The sequence below is a fragment of the Somniosus microcephalus genome, chromosome 18 (assembly GCF_052327205.1).
Source record: "Somniosus microcephalus isolate GS21.2 chromosome 18, FLI_Smic_1.0, whole genome shotgun sequence".
In the NCBI taxonomy this organism is placed as follows: Eukaryota; Metazoa; Chordata; class Chondrichthyes; order Squaliformes; family Somniosidae; genus Somniosus; species Somniosus microcephalus.
In genome coordinates this window covers 57,800,612-57,817,145 of record NC_141004.1, presented here as the reverse complement: position 1 = coordinate 57,817,145, position 16,534 = coordinate 57,800,612, and the positions used below count along the sequence as shown (strand labels likewise).

The 16,534-nt window shown below is 43.6% G+C and overlaps 1 protein-coding gene across 9 annotated transcripts in view; it reads left to right on the top strand.

The window, feature by feature from the left end:
- Window positions 1-14,951, top strand: part of pacsin1b (protein kinase C and casein kinase substrate in neurons 1b) — a 251,730-nt gene extending 236,779 nt beyond the window's left edge. For 7 of the 9 annotated variants that reach the window (XM_086011521.1, XM_086011523.1, XM_086011520.1 and 4 more), the window contains exons 9-11: window positions 2,895-2,999; window positions 8,254-8,453; window positions 8,777-14,951. In XM_086011521.1, the coding sequence (XP_085867647.1) occupies window positions 2,895-2,999; window positions 8,254-8,453; window positions 8,777-8,886 (415 nt within the window). In that variant the 3' untranslated portion in view covers window positions 8,887-14,951. Of the gene's footprint in view, window positions 1-2,894; window positions 3,000-3,853; window positions 4,042-8,253; window positions 8,454-8,776 lie in introns of those variants that run through there. The other 2 variants (XM_086011525.1, XM_086011524.1) reach the window with 2 other exon arrangements.
- Window positions 14,952-16,534: the final 1,583 nt, after the last annotated feature.

Genomic DNA, 16,534 nt, shown 5'->3' with positions numbered 1-16,534 from the left:
GCTCCTTGGTGACATACTTGGTTGAATCCTGTCTTGATGTCGAGGGCAGCTACTCTCGCCTCTCCTCAGGGCTGTGATAAGGTCTGGAGCCAAGTGATTCTGGCAGAACCCAAACTAAGCATTGGTGTACAGGTTATTGTTGAGTAGGTGTTGCATGATGGTGCTATCCTTCCATCACATTACTGATGATTGATTGGGAGGAGGCTGAAAGGGCCGTAATTGGCTGGGTCCGACTGCTTGTCCGTGGATGAGCAGAAATATCCTCCTCCTAAATATTGGGAAGACCGAAGCTATTGTTTTCGGTCTCCGCCACAAAATTCCGTTCCCTAGCCACCAACATCATCCCTCTCCCTGGCAACTGAGGCTGAACCAGACTATTCATCATATTTGACCCTGAAATGAGCTTCCGACCACATATCCGCGCCATCATTTAAGACCACCTATTTCCACCTCCATAACATCACCCAACTCCGCCCCGGCCTCGGCTCATCTGCTGCTGAAACCCTCATCCATGCCTTTGTTACATCTAGATTTGACTATTCCAACGCTCTCGTGGCCGGCCTCCCACATGCTACCCTCCGTAAACTTGAGCTCATCCAAAACTCTGCTGCCCGTGTCCTAACTTGCACTATGGCCCAGGGCCGAGTAAGATCATCTACTTGCACTTTTGGCTGAAGACTCTTGCAAGCACTTCAGCCTTGTCTCTTGCACTCACATGCTGGGCTCCACCATGATTCAGGATGCGGTTGTTCATGGATAATCTTCATGGTTGTCCACCACTATTCTCTAATGGATGTGGTAGGGCTACAGAACTTTGCTCTGATCCATTGATTGTGGGACCACTGAGATCAGTCCATAGCCTGCTGCCTGTGATGCTAAACATGCAGGTAGCTTCACTAGGTTCATAGCTCATTCTAAGATATTCCCTCATAGTGGAGACGAGACTTTGTCTTCACAGGGACTGTGCGGTGGTCATTTCTACAGTTCTTTCGGAACAGATGTGTCTACGACAGGTAGGTTGGTGTGGATGAGGTCAAGTAGGTTACTTTCTTGTGTTGGTTTCCTCACCACCTGACATAGGTCTAGTCTGGCAGCTATGTCCTTCAGGGTTAGGCCAATGGTGGTACTACCCCACCACTCTTGTTGGTGCACATTGAAGTACCCTACCCAGAGAATGTTCTGTGCCTGGTAGGTAGTGATCAGCTGGAGGTTTCCTTGACCTTGTTTAACCTGAAGCTATGGTCTGGAGTCAATGTTGAGGATGCCCATGGCCACTCCCACCTGACTGAATGCCTTCCAGGCAAGTGGAGAGTATTCCATCATGCCTGATGGTGCCGATAGGTGTGTTCAATTTTCTTCCTATTGAACATTGTAGCGATTGCTAACAACTGAGTGGCTTGCTAGGACACTGCAGGAAGAGTCAACCACAAGAGTGTGGGACTGGAGTCGCACATAAGCCGGGCCGGGTAGTAGAAGTGGCAAGTCCCTTCCCTGAAAGACATTGGTGACCCAGTTGGGTTGTTACAACAGTCCAAAAGCCTTCATGTTGACTTTTCTGGTATTACCAAATTTAGTGAATTCAAATTAACAGCTCTCCATGGTGGGATTTAAACTCTGGGTTGTTAGTCCAGTACCATAACCACTAGGATCCCCTGCTGCAAATTATCTGTTCATCCCAGTCCCTGAGAACATAGATTATGGTTGGGTTTTTTTTAAGGAAAAACCCACCATTATTAGATTGTTAATGCAATGGAAATGTATTCAAGAATTGACCACATGAGACAATTACTGAGACGTTGGGACATTTGGTTCCATGAGGGTAGAATTTAATTTGGTCTGCTCGGTGAGAATGGGGCGGTAGTGACCTTGGAATCACAGTGCTGGACATACTCCAGCGTTTCTGCTCCAATCCCAGCCATCACTGTTTTGCCTGGGGCCTTCACAAGGACTGCCTAGGTAGGAGTATCTTTTATAATATTTAAATTGGGACCCTGTGAGGTAAGTAGGACCCCGATTGCAATTTTGAGGTACAAATGAGCAGAGCATGCGGTGAGCACCCTAACCAGTGGTACTTAAAGGGAAAATGGCAGAAGAAATCTCTCTCTCTGGGTGGGGGCTGGTGGAGCAGGAGTGCACACAAAAATACTGGGCCACTGTCCACCCCCCTTTGCGGAATTGCCTCAACCTTCCATTTCCACCCCCCCCCCCCCCCTCAGCATCTCACAAGGCTCTGGCTGTTGACCAGTTCAAAGTGGAACACGCTCACTTTCCTACCTCCCCAGAACGAAGAACCCATTTGCCACCCGTGGCTCGCCAGTGGAATGTAATTGAGGCCTCGGGTAACACCCAACCCACCCTCGCTTTCTGAGATTGAGATTTTTCAGCCAATCGTCTGGTTTCCCAGGGTGCAGCAGTGCTGGATCAGTTCTTTGGCTGGTCCAAAGTGTGGCTCCATATTTAGCAATGGAGCGGCCTTAGAATCCGTACCAATTATGTCGAGGAGCAGCCTTGTAGGACCTAAGTCCGCCTGCCCATTCTCTGCGGTAGTTAAAATTGGCCCTCTAGTACACTTGTATTGGGACTAAAATTCATTACAGGAAGCACCAAGGGACTATGCAATAATTGGGGTTTATTCATCAAATTGGGCTGTTTCATTATTGAAGGAAAGAAAGAACTTGCAATTATAAAGTCTTGTGTCCCAAAGTGTTTCACAACTAATGAAGTGCAGTGATGTAGGGAAAAGATCAATGCTGGGACTTGTTCATTTTAAAGCTGAGAAGTATTTTGAACCCTCAGTGAACAGTTAATTTACTTGATTTTAAAGCACTGCTCAGACCGTCTGTTTCTAGAGATTCTTTACAAACACAGATGTCCTTTTCTCACTCCCTGAACAGCCGTAGTATCTGCCAGAATAATGAGAGAAGTTGCAGTAATAACCCTTTTGCTGAGGATGAAGTCAACCAGGAGGTGAAGGAGGTCCAGAAAGAGGAAAAGAAAAAGTTGGTGAAAACTGTCTCTTTGCTTGGGGCAGCTTGGAGTTTTTCACTAACATTCACTAACTTTAGCTACTCTGTGGGGGACAAACCTATCAATAGGACAGTTGCCCTGTATTCCTCTCTCTGACTCTCTTAATCTGTAATTTGTGTATTCATGACTTAATCTGTCATTTGTGTGCTCTCTCTCTGTCACTCTCTCTGGTTCTGTGTACCTGGGTGAATTTCTCACTATCTTTCTATCTTCCTTCTTGCTGCATGTTTTTGATAAATATGCTATAAATCTGTATAATGAGCTCATATTCTGAAATGCTGTCAGCATTATATAGCCCCTTAAATAAAGGTAATGCTTTTCTAGTATTTCGGTGTAAAGTGCCGACCAACTTAAAGGGGAAGAAAAGTACTTTGGCCACGATTTTATCAATGGAGGCCGGTTGGGTGCAGGTCAGGTGGTTTCCGGCTTCCAGTCCCGGCCCACAGATGTGATTTTACCTTGATTGACCTTGTTAAGCCCGCCAATTAAGAGGAAGCCAGTCAGATGGCGTCATCTGTCTGTTTCTTTAAAGGGACCACGCACAAATTTTTTTTTGACATTTGATTTCTCAGTGTTTGACAGTATTGAGGTGCTGCAAACACTGACAATCACTGCACAAAGGTGACCTCTTGCACCCAGGCTCTCCAATGACTCCCTCCAGAGGCTGGAATAGATGGCAGCTGCAGGTGAGGTGACAGAAGCGATCTGTCACTGGTGAGAGGTTCTCCCAATGAGGTGGCACTGGACATGGATTTAAAAACTTGTAACCTAAAGAAAAGTGTAAATGTATTAAAAATGCAGTTCCCAACATTTTCTTTCCTCTGAGACTCACCAGTGCAACATTGGATCCTTCACACCACTTCTGCAACTGGCATCAATCCAGAAACATTACAGCAGACTCACAACACGCCACACCTACCTGGCGTGGTGTCCGGACGTCAGGAAACCCGAGGCAGAAGCGTCAAAATTCAAAAATAGCCTGTCAACTACTAGCAACTACCTGTTAATAGGCAGGTAATTGCCTTTAATCCTCTTCCTGCCGCTAGGTGTCGGGTCCAATTGTAAATTGGGGACCCGACACTTGGGAAAATTGTTTGGAGGCGGGTTGACGGCGGGACTGCAACCCACAGTCAATCAAAACGATTTTAACCTTTGACCTGCCTCCAGACCCGCCCTCTGAGCGCCAGCAAAATCCAGCCCTTTGTGTTTAAACTCCCCTCCCATTTCACACATACTTACAAAAAAAAATGATTATTTTAAACAGATTTTTCTGACCATGTGGGCCTGATAATCTACATCCTAGGGAAGTGGCCCTAGAAATAGTAGATGCATTGCTGATCATCTTCCAACATTCGATGGAATCTGGAACAGTACCCATGGATTGGAGGGTAGCTAATGTTACCCCACTATTCAAAAAAGGTGGTAGAGAGAAAACGGGGAATTACAGACCGGTAAGCCTGACATCGGTAGTGGGGAAAATGCTAGAGTCCATTATAAAAGATGTAACAGCAGAGCACTTGGAAAACAGTGACAGGATCGGACTAAGTCAACATGGATTTACAAAGGGTAAATCGTGCTTGACTAATCTACTGGAATTTTTTGAGGATGTAACTGGTAAAATAGATAAGGGAGAACCAGTGGATGTGGTGTATTTGGACTTTCAGAAGGCTTTCGATAAGGTCCCGCATAAGAGATTAGCGTGTAAAGTTAAGGCACATGGGATTGGGAGCAAGGTATTGACTTGGATAGAGAACTGGTTGGCAGACAGAAAGCAAAGAGTTGGAATAAACGGGTCTTTTTCCGAGTGGCAGGCAGTGACTAGTGGGGTACTGCAGGGATCGGTCCTTGGACCCCAGCTATTCACAATATATATTAATGATCTAGACAAGGGAACTAGATGTATTATCTCCAAATTTGCAGACGACACAAAGCTGGGTGGGCGTGTGTGCTGTGAGGAGGAGGCCGAGAAACTCCAGGATGATTTGGACAGGTTGGGTGATTGGGCAGAAGCATGGCAGATGCAATATAACGTGGATAAATGTGAGGTTATCCACTTTGGTAGCAAAAACAGGAAGGTAGATTATTAGCTGAATGGCAATAGATTGGGAGAAGGGGAAGTGCAACGAGACCTGGGTGTCCTTGTGCACCAGTCACTGAAGGTAAGCATTCAGGTGCAGCAGGTGGTTAAGAAGGCAAATGGTATGTTGACCTTCATAGCGAGAGGGTTTGAGTACAGGAACAAGGATGTCTTGCTACAGTTGTACAGGGCCTTGGTGAGACCACACCTTGAGTATTGTGTGCAGTTTTGGTCGCCTTCTCTGAGGAAGGATGTTCTTGCCATGGAAGGAGTTCAGCGAAGATTCACCAGGCTGATACCTGGGATGGCAGGAATGACGTATGAGGAGAGATTGGATCGATTGGGCTTGTACTCGCTGGAGTTTAGAAGAATGAGAGGGGATTTCATCGAAACTTATAAAATTCTAACAGGACTAGACAGACTAGATGCTGGAAGGATGTTCCCGATGGTTGGGGAGTCCAGAACCAGGGGTCACAGTCTAAGGATAAAGGGTAGGCCATTTAGGACAGAAATGAGGAGGAATTTCTTCACCCAGAGAGTGGTGAACCTGTGGAATTCTCTACCACAGAAGGCAGTAGAGGCCAATTCATTAAATATATTCAAGAAGGAGTTGGATATATTTCTCAAGGCTAAAGGGATCAGGGGTATGGGGAGAAAGCAGGGACCGGGTACTGAATTTGGATGGTCAGCCATGATCGCATTGAATGGCGGAGCAGGCTCGAGGGGCCGAATGGTCTGCTCCTGCTCCTATCTTCTATGTTTCTATGTCAGTATCCTTCCTGCTGTGCTGATCAATAATGTCACCATGTATTCTGGAATGACTTCATTGGAAACCTGCTCATGGGCATGAGTTGGACCAGCCCAAGAACTGATCCATAGCTGCAGCACCTCCAACAACACTCAACCCATCCTCACTTTCAGAGATTGAGATTTTTCAGCCAATAGCATGGTGTCCCAGGGTGCAACAGTGCCAGACCAGCTCTTTGGCTGGTCCAAAGTGTGGCTCCATACTTAGCAATGGACCGGCTCTAGAATCCTTACCAATGATGTTGAGGAGCAGCCTTGTAGGACCCAAGTCCAGGTTACTACATTTTTTGTATTGAATATTCTCTGTAACATGAGAGAGTACTTGCAAACAAAAGATTCATCTTACCTTGCTTCACTCGTACAGCTCTAACTTCAACTGCGCTGGATGCACATAATACTGCAGAAGCTGGAAATCAGACGTAGAAACAAAGTGCTGAAACTCAGTCAGGACCTTTAATGAGAAAGGACATGAACAGTTACACCTGAAACATTAACTTTTCTCTCTGCAGATGTTGCTGTGTATTTCTAACATTTTCTGTTTTTATGTGTTAACACTGTAACTCTTCCCCGAGATGTGGGAAGAAGCCAATTGTCTCAGAATAAATTTGAGGACCCTGGCAAGGCCCCCACACCCATAGAATTAAATACTGTGGCTCCCCAGCAATGGTAAAATAAAAACACAATGTAGGAAATGCACAGCAAGTCAATCAACAACAGAAAGAGAAAAATTAGTATTAGTATCGTTCTTTCAGACGTTGACTGACCTGCTCACGCATTTCCCATATTTTCTGTTTGTCTCTGATTTCTGTTTTTTGTTTTTCTTCTTTACCATGGGGAGTTCTGATGTTTTCACTTTTGTAAAAGGTTGTCCAATCGGAGGTATTTGTGATCCTCTTGCCATACTATGAAAGGGCAGTTACAGCTCACTTGTTGGCCTAATGTTCATCTGAAGGAAGCTGTTTGCTGCATGTTACTTGGTGCAACCCACTTTCATTCAGCATCACTGCAGTTACAATACCATGCCCCTGGTTTTTTTAATTTATTTATTCACAGGATGTGGGCGTCGCCGGCAAGGCCAGCATTTATTTCCCATCCCCAATTGCCCTTGAGAAGGTGGTGGTGAGCCGCCGCCTTGAACCGCTGCAATCCGTGTGGTGAAGGTACTCCCACAGTGCTGTTCGGTAGGGAGTTCCAGGATTTTGACCAAGCGATGATGAAGGAACGGCGATATACTTCCAAGTCAGGATGGTGTGCGACTTGGAGGTGGTGGTGTTCCCATGCGCCTGCTGCCCTTGTCCTTCTAGGTGGTGGAGGTCGCGGGTTTGGGAGGAGCTGCCGAAGAAGCCTTGGCGAACTTGTTCACAGACCAGAACCACAGAATACAATGGGAATAACACTAGTCCTTCCATTACAGCATGAGCACTGAACACAACCTGTTTGATGTGCCCTGCTTGTCCTGGTCAAGTTCTACTTGCGTCACGCCTCCTAAATCTTGGAGCAATGCCACCGCTGAGCATGTAGATGCATAACTTTGTGTTGTTTGCTTGAGTACCCATGTGCAACAGTGGAGATGGAGGAAGCCAAAGCTTCTGGGCTTTGTCAGTGGCTTGAGGAAAGAGTTGCCTGTTTGCTGCCTCTTCTGGGAAACATTGTGTGATGTGGGATTAATTTTTTTTTGAGAGAAGATTACACTTTGTTCTGTTTTATAAAGAGTCCACTTCAAAGTGCATGTAGAATGGACTGTTGAATGGTTTCTGGAGGGGGGAGGAAACAGTTTTTAGCTGAAGGTTTTTTGTTTCCAAACTCTTCTCTAGTCTAGTCTTCCTTGACTGTTTCTATCATTGTAAAAGCTGCATAACCCTGTTGAAGCGTAATAGTGCTGTCTCCCAATTCTAAAACCAGCATCACATTGCACTCATTTCTGCCGTTTGGTCTGGCCTTGTTTTACTGCCTGTCTGGTTCTGTTCAGATGACCTTGTGTTAGTACAAAGTAAAAACAGAAAATGCCAGAAATGCACAGCATGCCAATCAACATCGGGGGGGAAAAGAGAGAGAGAGAGAGATTTAACATTGTTGGTGGAACCCTTCAGTAGAACATCAGTTCTGTTGAGAGGTTTTCCCCTAGAACTTTAACCTATCTTTCCAATGCTGACCAGTTGTGCATTTCTACTATCTTTGCATTTTATTTCATGTTTCCAGCAATCAGTTTCTCTCCATCTCTCTTTTTTCTTGATGATGTATTTCCACAGGCACAGAGACTGCTACAGGGGCTGCTCTGGTGACATTTTACAGGTTGTTTTTTTTTTTCACCCCCGCCCCCCCCCCCCCCCTTTCTGTTGCAGCGTGAGTAGCTACGAGAAGAACCAGGCGTTCTCTGCCGAATGGTCCGACGATGAAACGAACACCCCCGCCTCAAATGATGCTAATGGAGGAACGAACCCTTTTGATGAGGAGGCGTCTCCCGCCCATGGGTCGGGTGTGCGAGTGCGTGCGCTGTATGACTACGAGGGCCAAGAGCAGGATGAACTGAGCTTCAAAGCAGGTGAGACAATGTAGAAAAGATCATTCTCCCCATGTGTGTCATGTGACAGGAGAGTTTCTCCATTTATAATTATTTGCCAGTGTGCTACGTAAGAGCCAGATTTCTGGGCTACTTACCCACCTATATAATGGGCCATATTTTGCTGTAGCAGAGCATCTAATGGTTTCCGCCATTAGTTCGACTTGCCATTGCATGTTTAGGTTTTTAAAATTTTTGCGTGACAGGTTGCTGAAAGTAGAAGCTGATAGCGGCGCAGTGAGGGAAGAAACTGCGCCTCTTGGAATGAACTGTCTGACTGCTCGTCTTGTCCCCTTCAAATGCAGGTGACTTCTTAACAAAGATCGAAGATGAGGATGAACAAGGCTGGTGCAAGGGTCGCCTGGAGAATGGACAGCTGGGCTTGTATCCCGCTAATTACGTCGAGGTTATCTGATCACACATTGTACTTACTGAGCTAGTCACTGCTGCTGTATATATGTGTTCTAGATAATGCTGTTCTTGTTCTGAGGTGATTTGACAAATCATTTCATTTTGTACTTTTTGTTAGTAGAATAGTGCCCTGTTATCATTTGTGCAAATCATGCCTCCATCTTTGGGCTCAAAAGACTGTATGCCTTTAATGGTCAATGTAAAACACCTATTTAAAAAGAAACCTACTTAACTTCTATAGTGAGCTCTCTTCCATTCTTGAAGTGGCACCCCATTTGGATTTACTGTTTTGTTTTGACCAGGAAGCCTCATGATTAGTCCAGTTTCCCTTCCTCTAACAAACTCGCACAAGTGTATTTCTGTTGCTTGGATTCCAGTCAATGATTTACTGTTGCAAGTCCCTTAATTCACTGTAAATGGTCACTAAATTGTAGCAACAACCCGCCCCCCCCCCCCCTCCACCACACACACACACATTCTAATTAATCCTCACTCCCACGTTCACTGAAGGTCTAATTTCTATTGCCTTGAACTCTGGAAAAAACCCTACAGATTTCCCTCGCATTCTCGTATATTGCATTTAAAAAGTAAGCTGCTGAAATGGTGTTTTGACGCTTCAATTTGTTGCTCCTTGTGTGCTTTTTTGACCAAACCCATTGACCATTGCGATTCCAATGGAAGGCCATTCATGGGAATGTCTATGCTATGAACCGAGTGTTCCCTGTTTCCAATAATTCTCATTCATCCAATTGAAGCTGAATGTATTGACCTGATGGGCAGTGATGTGTCCACTAGGTGCCCAATCATCAACCCAGAGATATCTGCAGCTTTGCATTATTTGATCAGAGAGTAAAACTGATTATTGAGGTGTTTGGTACTGAATCCATTGTTTGGCATTAGTTTGAGGGCCCAATCCCTTGTCCATCTGTTTATTGCAGTGAGTTGCAGCATTTAGATAGTTAAGGTGAATGAAATTCTGATTATTAAATTGGCAAATCCAATAATGATTCAGTTGTGGGTCTGGCTATGTATGAGTTTAAAAGGACCGTTTCAATGTAAAGTTCATAGAGACACTGTCCTGTTTATGACTGGGCAAATGACTGATCTAATGCAATGTCATTGTGTTGCCTGTCATCAGCCACTACACTATTTTAATTGTCAATGCGTTTAAGTCTGTGCTGCACTAGATCAAATGTTAATCTAAAAATTCCCCATTGAAATAATCATACCTCTTTTAAAAGGTAGCCAGTACCCTGTTAGAAAGTGTGGAGAATGAATACATGTTGCTAGTAACTGGATTTCCTTTTACCGCTGTACACTGCAATGTGGGAGCATTTTCTCAAAGATATTTAGCACATTAAAATTAACCAGTGCCGAGGAGTGAAGAACAGCACAGTCCATACAACAGGCATTATTAAGGTTGAGGATCTGTTTTGCAATTATCGAGCTGTTTCTTCAATATTTGGGCCCATTGATTTCAAAATAATCAGTATGAAGCAGGGAAAAAACACAAAAAATACGACCAAGAACCAGCAGATGTTCTTGCTAGATTCAGACGAGGTACAGTGATAGGAATGGATGGCATGTGTTTCTCTCGTTGCACCTGTGCATCTCAGAGGCAAAAATTGTGGGGGTGGACGGATATTAATGGCCTTGTGGCATCTCATTAGGAGCAAACGTCCTTAAACACACTGCACTCCACAGCTGCTGCAGTTACAAAGTTTCCCACTTCCAACAGTTTCTTGAAAGATCAAGCCGAAGCCCTGCTGTTCTGAATATTAGTTGCTACATAATGAAACGAAGTCTGTTGGCAGTTATAAATTTTATCAAACCTCTAACTTTTGAATGTTCTATTAAAGATGGACAAAAAGAAAGGGATGTTGTCATTTAATTTATGATTTAGCTTGTATATCGTAGAAGTTTAAAAAATATTTGCATGACACTTAATTCAAATTAGGTATTGGAGGATATGGGGAAAAGCTGAACTCCAGGTCTTTGTGTGTAATGCTCATTATGACAGCAACCCAGATGTTTGTGGAAATGACCAGCAATAGACCAATTGTCACAAGTCTCTAGATCAGCATATTTTGATAATGGGATTTGTACTTTAATGGATTCCAACATTTATAGCCTCAATCTAAGTTGGATACAGCAGTGATGAAGTTCTTGCCCTGTTTTATGTTGGCTTCCACTGTGGCACTTCTGGGTAGTGCTTTTTTGGGGGAGGAGAAGAAAGGAAAATTTGAGAGACTTGAGTCAATGTGTGGGGTATCCATTTTTACTTAACGGTTCAAATCCCAAAGTAATTCCGCTAATCATTAGTGCTTAGCTTTTATTGCAAAGTTTGTGTAATACCTTCCCTCAGTCTCCACCGCCCCCCCACCCCCTGGTCCTGGACAGCTCTCTTGCTCCCAGGTTTCTTGGCCAAAAGAGCACATTAGTGCCAAAGTGCTTTGCCATTGTGTGTGTGTATAAAAAATATGTACTTTCTCACTCTCGCATTCACTCACACATTCTCCAACTCTCACTCATTCACTTGACACAAGTCCTCAAATTTAAATGTGCTAATTGCACAGAGACTCCTCTAGAGGAGCGATGCAGCAAGCCCTAGTGTCCAGTTCCCAATTTAGGAAACCAAGGATGCGTTGTACTGTACTGAAGAACCACAAATGGGTGGCAAATCTCCAGATACACCATCTAACCATGTTGACAAACTTAGATAATTATCATTCACACACCTTGATACCATGAATTGTGAAATTCTTGAATGTAAATACAGTAAACGAGTTGTTGTTTCACCAGCATTCATACCTGTTTGGCCTAGGGCGCTGTGCATGTCTAACTTTATCCGTCCAATGATTCCAGTGCTCTTGTGGTTAGATTATGATGTTCAACTAACATTTATTTTGTTACCTGTCTGAATGCTTCATGAGCACTACCATGTACCACATTTTGAAATACCATAATTACTGGAGTGGTTTATAAATCAGGGGCTGCCTGGGGGAAGGGAGATGGGATCCCAAAACACAGAATTGGCACTGGATGATCACTGTGCAGTAAATATCTGCTTACATTCTACTTCTGACAGTTCAGTTGTTTATTGTGCTAAAAAATTGAATTATCCAACAGTTTCAATTAAGCAACATAACTAATGTAGCAAAGTGGGAATATAGTACTTTAAAAAATTGAATGATAATTCAAATTAAGTAACTTTGAATTGAGTAGTAAGTAGACTGTATTGGCCGTTGATACTTTACAAAAGGGGTTTAGTAACCCTAAACTCTTCCCTGCTTCTAAACCTTTTAACTTTCTTCAGATATTTTTTTAAAATATATTAAAACACAAAAGCAGGACAGTAAAATGTGCTGTGTATATTTTTGCCACCATTCCACAGCAGATATAAACACTTTGGGTTTTCTTTTAAAAGTTCCATCCCATAAATGTACCAGTTCAGATCCTGTTTCCGGCACTCAGATCTGCCAGGCTTGTGTTTATACTGCCGGCTCCCGCTTTGCTCTTTAACCCGGGAAAACTAACTCCTGCACAGCCGTGTCTGAATGCCAATTCTAAATTCTGAATGTCAAGGTTGCTGATTGGACGGTCAGCTCTCTTATCATTAAAACAAGGACAAGTGACATTTGGACCATCTGGGACGATTTTTTAAATGTTTCTGGCTGCACTTGTATCGCAGCAAGCGTGAAGCTGAAATGGTATGAGACTGCATCCAGGGGGTGATCTCCAACATCTTGCATCAATTCAGTCTGAGCAACTTGACACCTCGTTCCGACTACATGGTGCAACTGGCCTAATAAGGCTGCTGTGCTGTTACTGCTCACTCCCTGAATGTGACTGCAGCCTGTTGGAGGTGGGCTCAGGTATATGGACCCAAGTTAAATAGGTTTCAGCTTTTTAATAGCTTTTAACTTCATGGGCTGGGAGTTGACTAGAGGAGGTTCTGCACTATTAAATCATTTAATTCGATACTTCGCTCCAGTTAATGCAAAGATGCATCTGGAAAAAATATATATTTAGCAGAGTATTTTGTAACCAAAAATCTATAAAGAATATATAATTTTTAAAAAGGATAGCGATCCTTGCAAAAGTAGAAGTGCAGCTCAATTTGAGAAATGTATCAAATATATTAAAAATGTATGCAACATTCAGAATTTCCGAGTATGTTTATATTGGGACGACTGGTTGGTACTGTGCAGGGGAGCCTTCCCCCAAGCTCTCTGCCACCTGACAATTGGGATGCCACCATTTGCCAAGTTCAGAATCAAGGCAGATTGGGCACAGGCAGGAAGTGATAACTGCTTGAGTTCTGAGTTTTGCCTTGCTAAGTCTCATTTGTTGCAGCCCTTAATAACTTGTTGCCTGCACATCGTTCACAAGACAAAGTAAGGGGGAAGAATGGGAGTTGAATTTAAAATCCAGATTTGTGTCTCTTTCAGTTGCATGTTATCCAGACAGCAATGAAAATAGACTGGTGGCAACCCCATCAGTGACTTGGGACATGTTCCAATATCTCCTACTGACCATCCTGCTTAAAGCACAATCTGTGCATAATACAAGTTATTTATTAAACTGAAAAGGCAGTGTCAGTGCTTAATACACGAGGCCATTTGTAGGTCATTGTAGTGACATGTGGCAGTGCGATATTTAATTAGATGTATTGATATACCATTCTGCAAATTCAATTCCAAGTGCGTGTATAAAAGTTGCATATGATGCTGTTGTATAATCAGTGTATATGACTCTGTAATTTAACGAGTACCTTGTGATTGTACTGTGTGGATAAGTTTGAGCTGAATTTCCTCTGTATGATCACTGTTGTGAATTGAAAGCTCCCTTCCTTTAAAACCTATGTTTACATGTTAATTTAGCTATAAGTTGATACTACTGATGTAGTGCCTGTTTGAACAATACCTGCTGTTAATGTGAACTGTATAAGAGTCTATTTGAGCCATATTCATATGTGGTATGGAAACTGTTACTTTTTTTGTATAGGATTCTGGGAGTGCCAGCCGGGCTCTGCCTCAGTGCCACGTGTGTCACATTGACATCACAGTGGCGGAACAGAGAGCTCGCCCGGCCAGTGGAAAGAAAAACCAAGGACTAAGCTGAATTGTGAAGCGATTTATAAATCTTTTAAGGTCGGGGCTCTTGTTGAGTTGTCATTTTAGAATGACCTGGAAACTGAAAATGAGTTCAAAATGTAGCTGTACCAAATGGGCATCGATCAAAGGGTGAGTGTTAATGTTCAAGATGCTCATATTTATACTCAGACTGCCAAATACACTGTCTTTCGCTGCAGGAATTGTTGTGGTCTATTCTTTGGCTGTGAGTGGTACTGTCTTTGCTCAGGAAAGTGATAATTGCTGTAAAAAGCTGGTGTATAAGTCTCACCTTTGTGCATTATCTTTGTGCCTCCGTGTAGATGCAGCAATTTGTATACTGGTGGCGGCTGATTGCAGTTATCACTTGAACATACTGCATGGTTGCAGCTGTTAAGTGTCTTCCAGAGTACACTAAACAAAATGCACTTCAACATTTACAGTGCAGTGTATGGTTAATTTAGGCCCTGATTTAATAAAAGGAATATTTTTTCAATGAGCAATTTGTGAATTAAAAAAATATTTACTGAACAGAGACTACGTCCTTGGGCCATTGCCTGATGAATATTCCATTACCTTTGCTGTTTCTGAAGTCTGAACTTATGAAACTTTGATGAAACTCTCAACCCTTGCCCCCCAAACAAAAAGTGGTTATTCTGCACGGCCTCAGGTCTTTATGGATTTTGGTAAATCGCTGAATTCATCCCATGGCGGATTTCAGAGTATTGAAGATTTGTAATGGAGAAACTATTAGTGAAATCATGCTGTAGCTGACTCCACAATACTGATGACAGTGGAACAAGCTAAATCAGTGTTATTGTAGCTTTGGTCATCATTTGCTGGATATTGTCTGCTCCACTTTGGCAAAGAAAGTAGTCGCCTTTATTGAACTCACCTGAAGACTTTTGTCATTTATTCTGTTTAAAAAATATATATCAATAAAGAGAATATTTTATTGGTGTGTACAACCTTTCTTTATTTTCTGCACTGACCCCAAGCTATTCTGCCTCCTATAATACTCACCTTAAATGTGAGGGCTTTGGTCCCCTATTTCTTCCTCCTGAGGTTCCCAAACTTTACTTATTGCGTACCCCCTTCATAGAAACATAGAACATAGAAGATAGGAGCAGGAGTAGGTCATTCGGCCCCTCGAGCCTGCTCCGCCATGCAATGAGATCATGGCTCATCATCCAAATTCAGTACCCTGTTCCTGCTTTCTCTTCATATCCCTTGATCCCTTTAGCCTTAAGAAATATATCCAACTCCTTGAATATATTTAATGAATTGGCCTCTACTGCCTTCTGTGGTAGAGAATTCCACAGGTTCAGCACTCTCTGGGTGAAGAAATTCCTCCTCATCTCTGTCCTAAATGGTTTACCCCTTATCCTTAGATTGTGACCCCTGGTTCTGGACTCCCTGACCATCGGGAACATTCTTCCTGCATCTAGTCTGTCTAGTCCTGTTAGAATTCTAACAAGTTTCAATGAGATCCCCTCTCATTCTTCTAAACTCCAGCGAGTATAAGCCCAATCGACCCAATCTCTCCTCATAACGTCATTCCTGCCATCCCAGGTATCAGCCTGGTGAATCTTCGCTGCACTCCCTCCATGGCAAGAACATCCTTCCTCATAAGGCGACCAAAACTGCACACAATACTCAAGATGTGGTCTCACCAAGGCCCTGTACAACTGCAGCAAGACATCCTTGTTATTGTACACAAACCCTCTCGCTATGAAGGCCAACATACCATTTGCCGCCTTAACCGCCTGCTGCACCTGCATGCTTACCTTCAGCGACTGGTGCACAAGGACACCCAGGTCTCATTGGCAATAGATTGGGAGAAGGGGAAGTGCATTCAGATAATTTGCCTTCCTGTTTTTGACACCAAAGTGGATAACCTCGCATTTATCCACGTTATATTGCATCGGCCATGCTGCCCAATCACCCAACCTGTCCAAAACATACTGGAGTTTCTCGGCATCCTCCTCACAGCACACACACCCACCCAGCTTTGTGTCGTCTGCAAACTTGGAGATATTACATCTAGTTCCCTCGTCTAGATCATTAATATATATTGTGAATAGCTGGGGTCCAAGGACCGATCCCTGCGGTACCCCACTTCCCGATCTACCAGCTACTGGACTATTAATCCAGAGGCCTGGACTAAAGATCCAGAGACATGAGTTCAAATCCCACCACGACAACTGGGGAATTCAAATTCAGTTAATTAAATAAACCTGGAATAAAAAGCTAGTATCCGTAATGGTGATCATGAAACTATCGGATTGTCATAAAAATCCATTTGGTTCACTAATGCCCTATAGGGAAGGAAATCTGCCGTTCTTACCTGGTCTGGCCTATATGTGACTCCAGACCCACAACAATGTAGTTGACCCTGAACTGCCCTTTGAAATGGCCTAGCAAGCCACTCAATTGTAACAAATCGCTATGAGAAATAATAAAACTGGAAGGACCACCCGGCATCAACCTAGACACCGGCTTCGGACACGACAATGGCACACCCAGCCCAGTCGACCC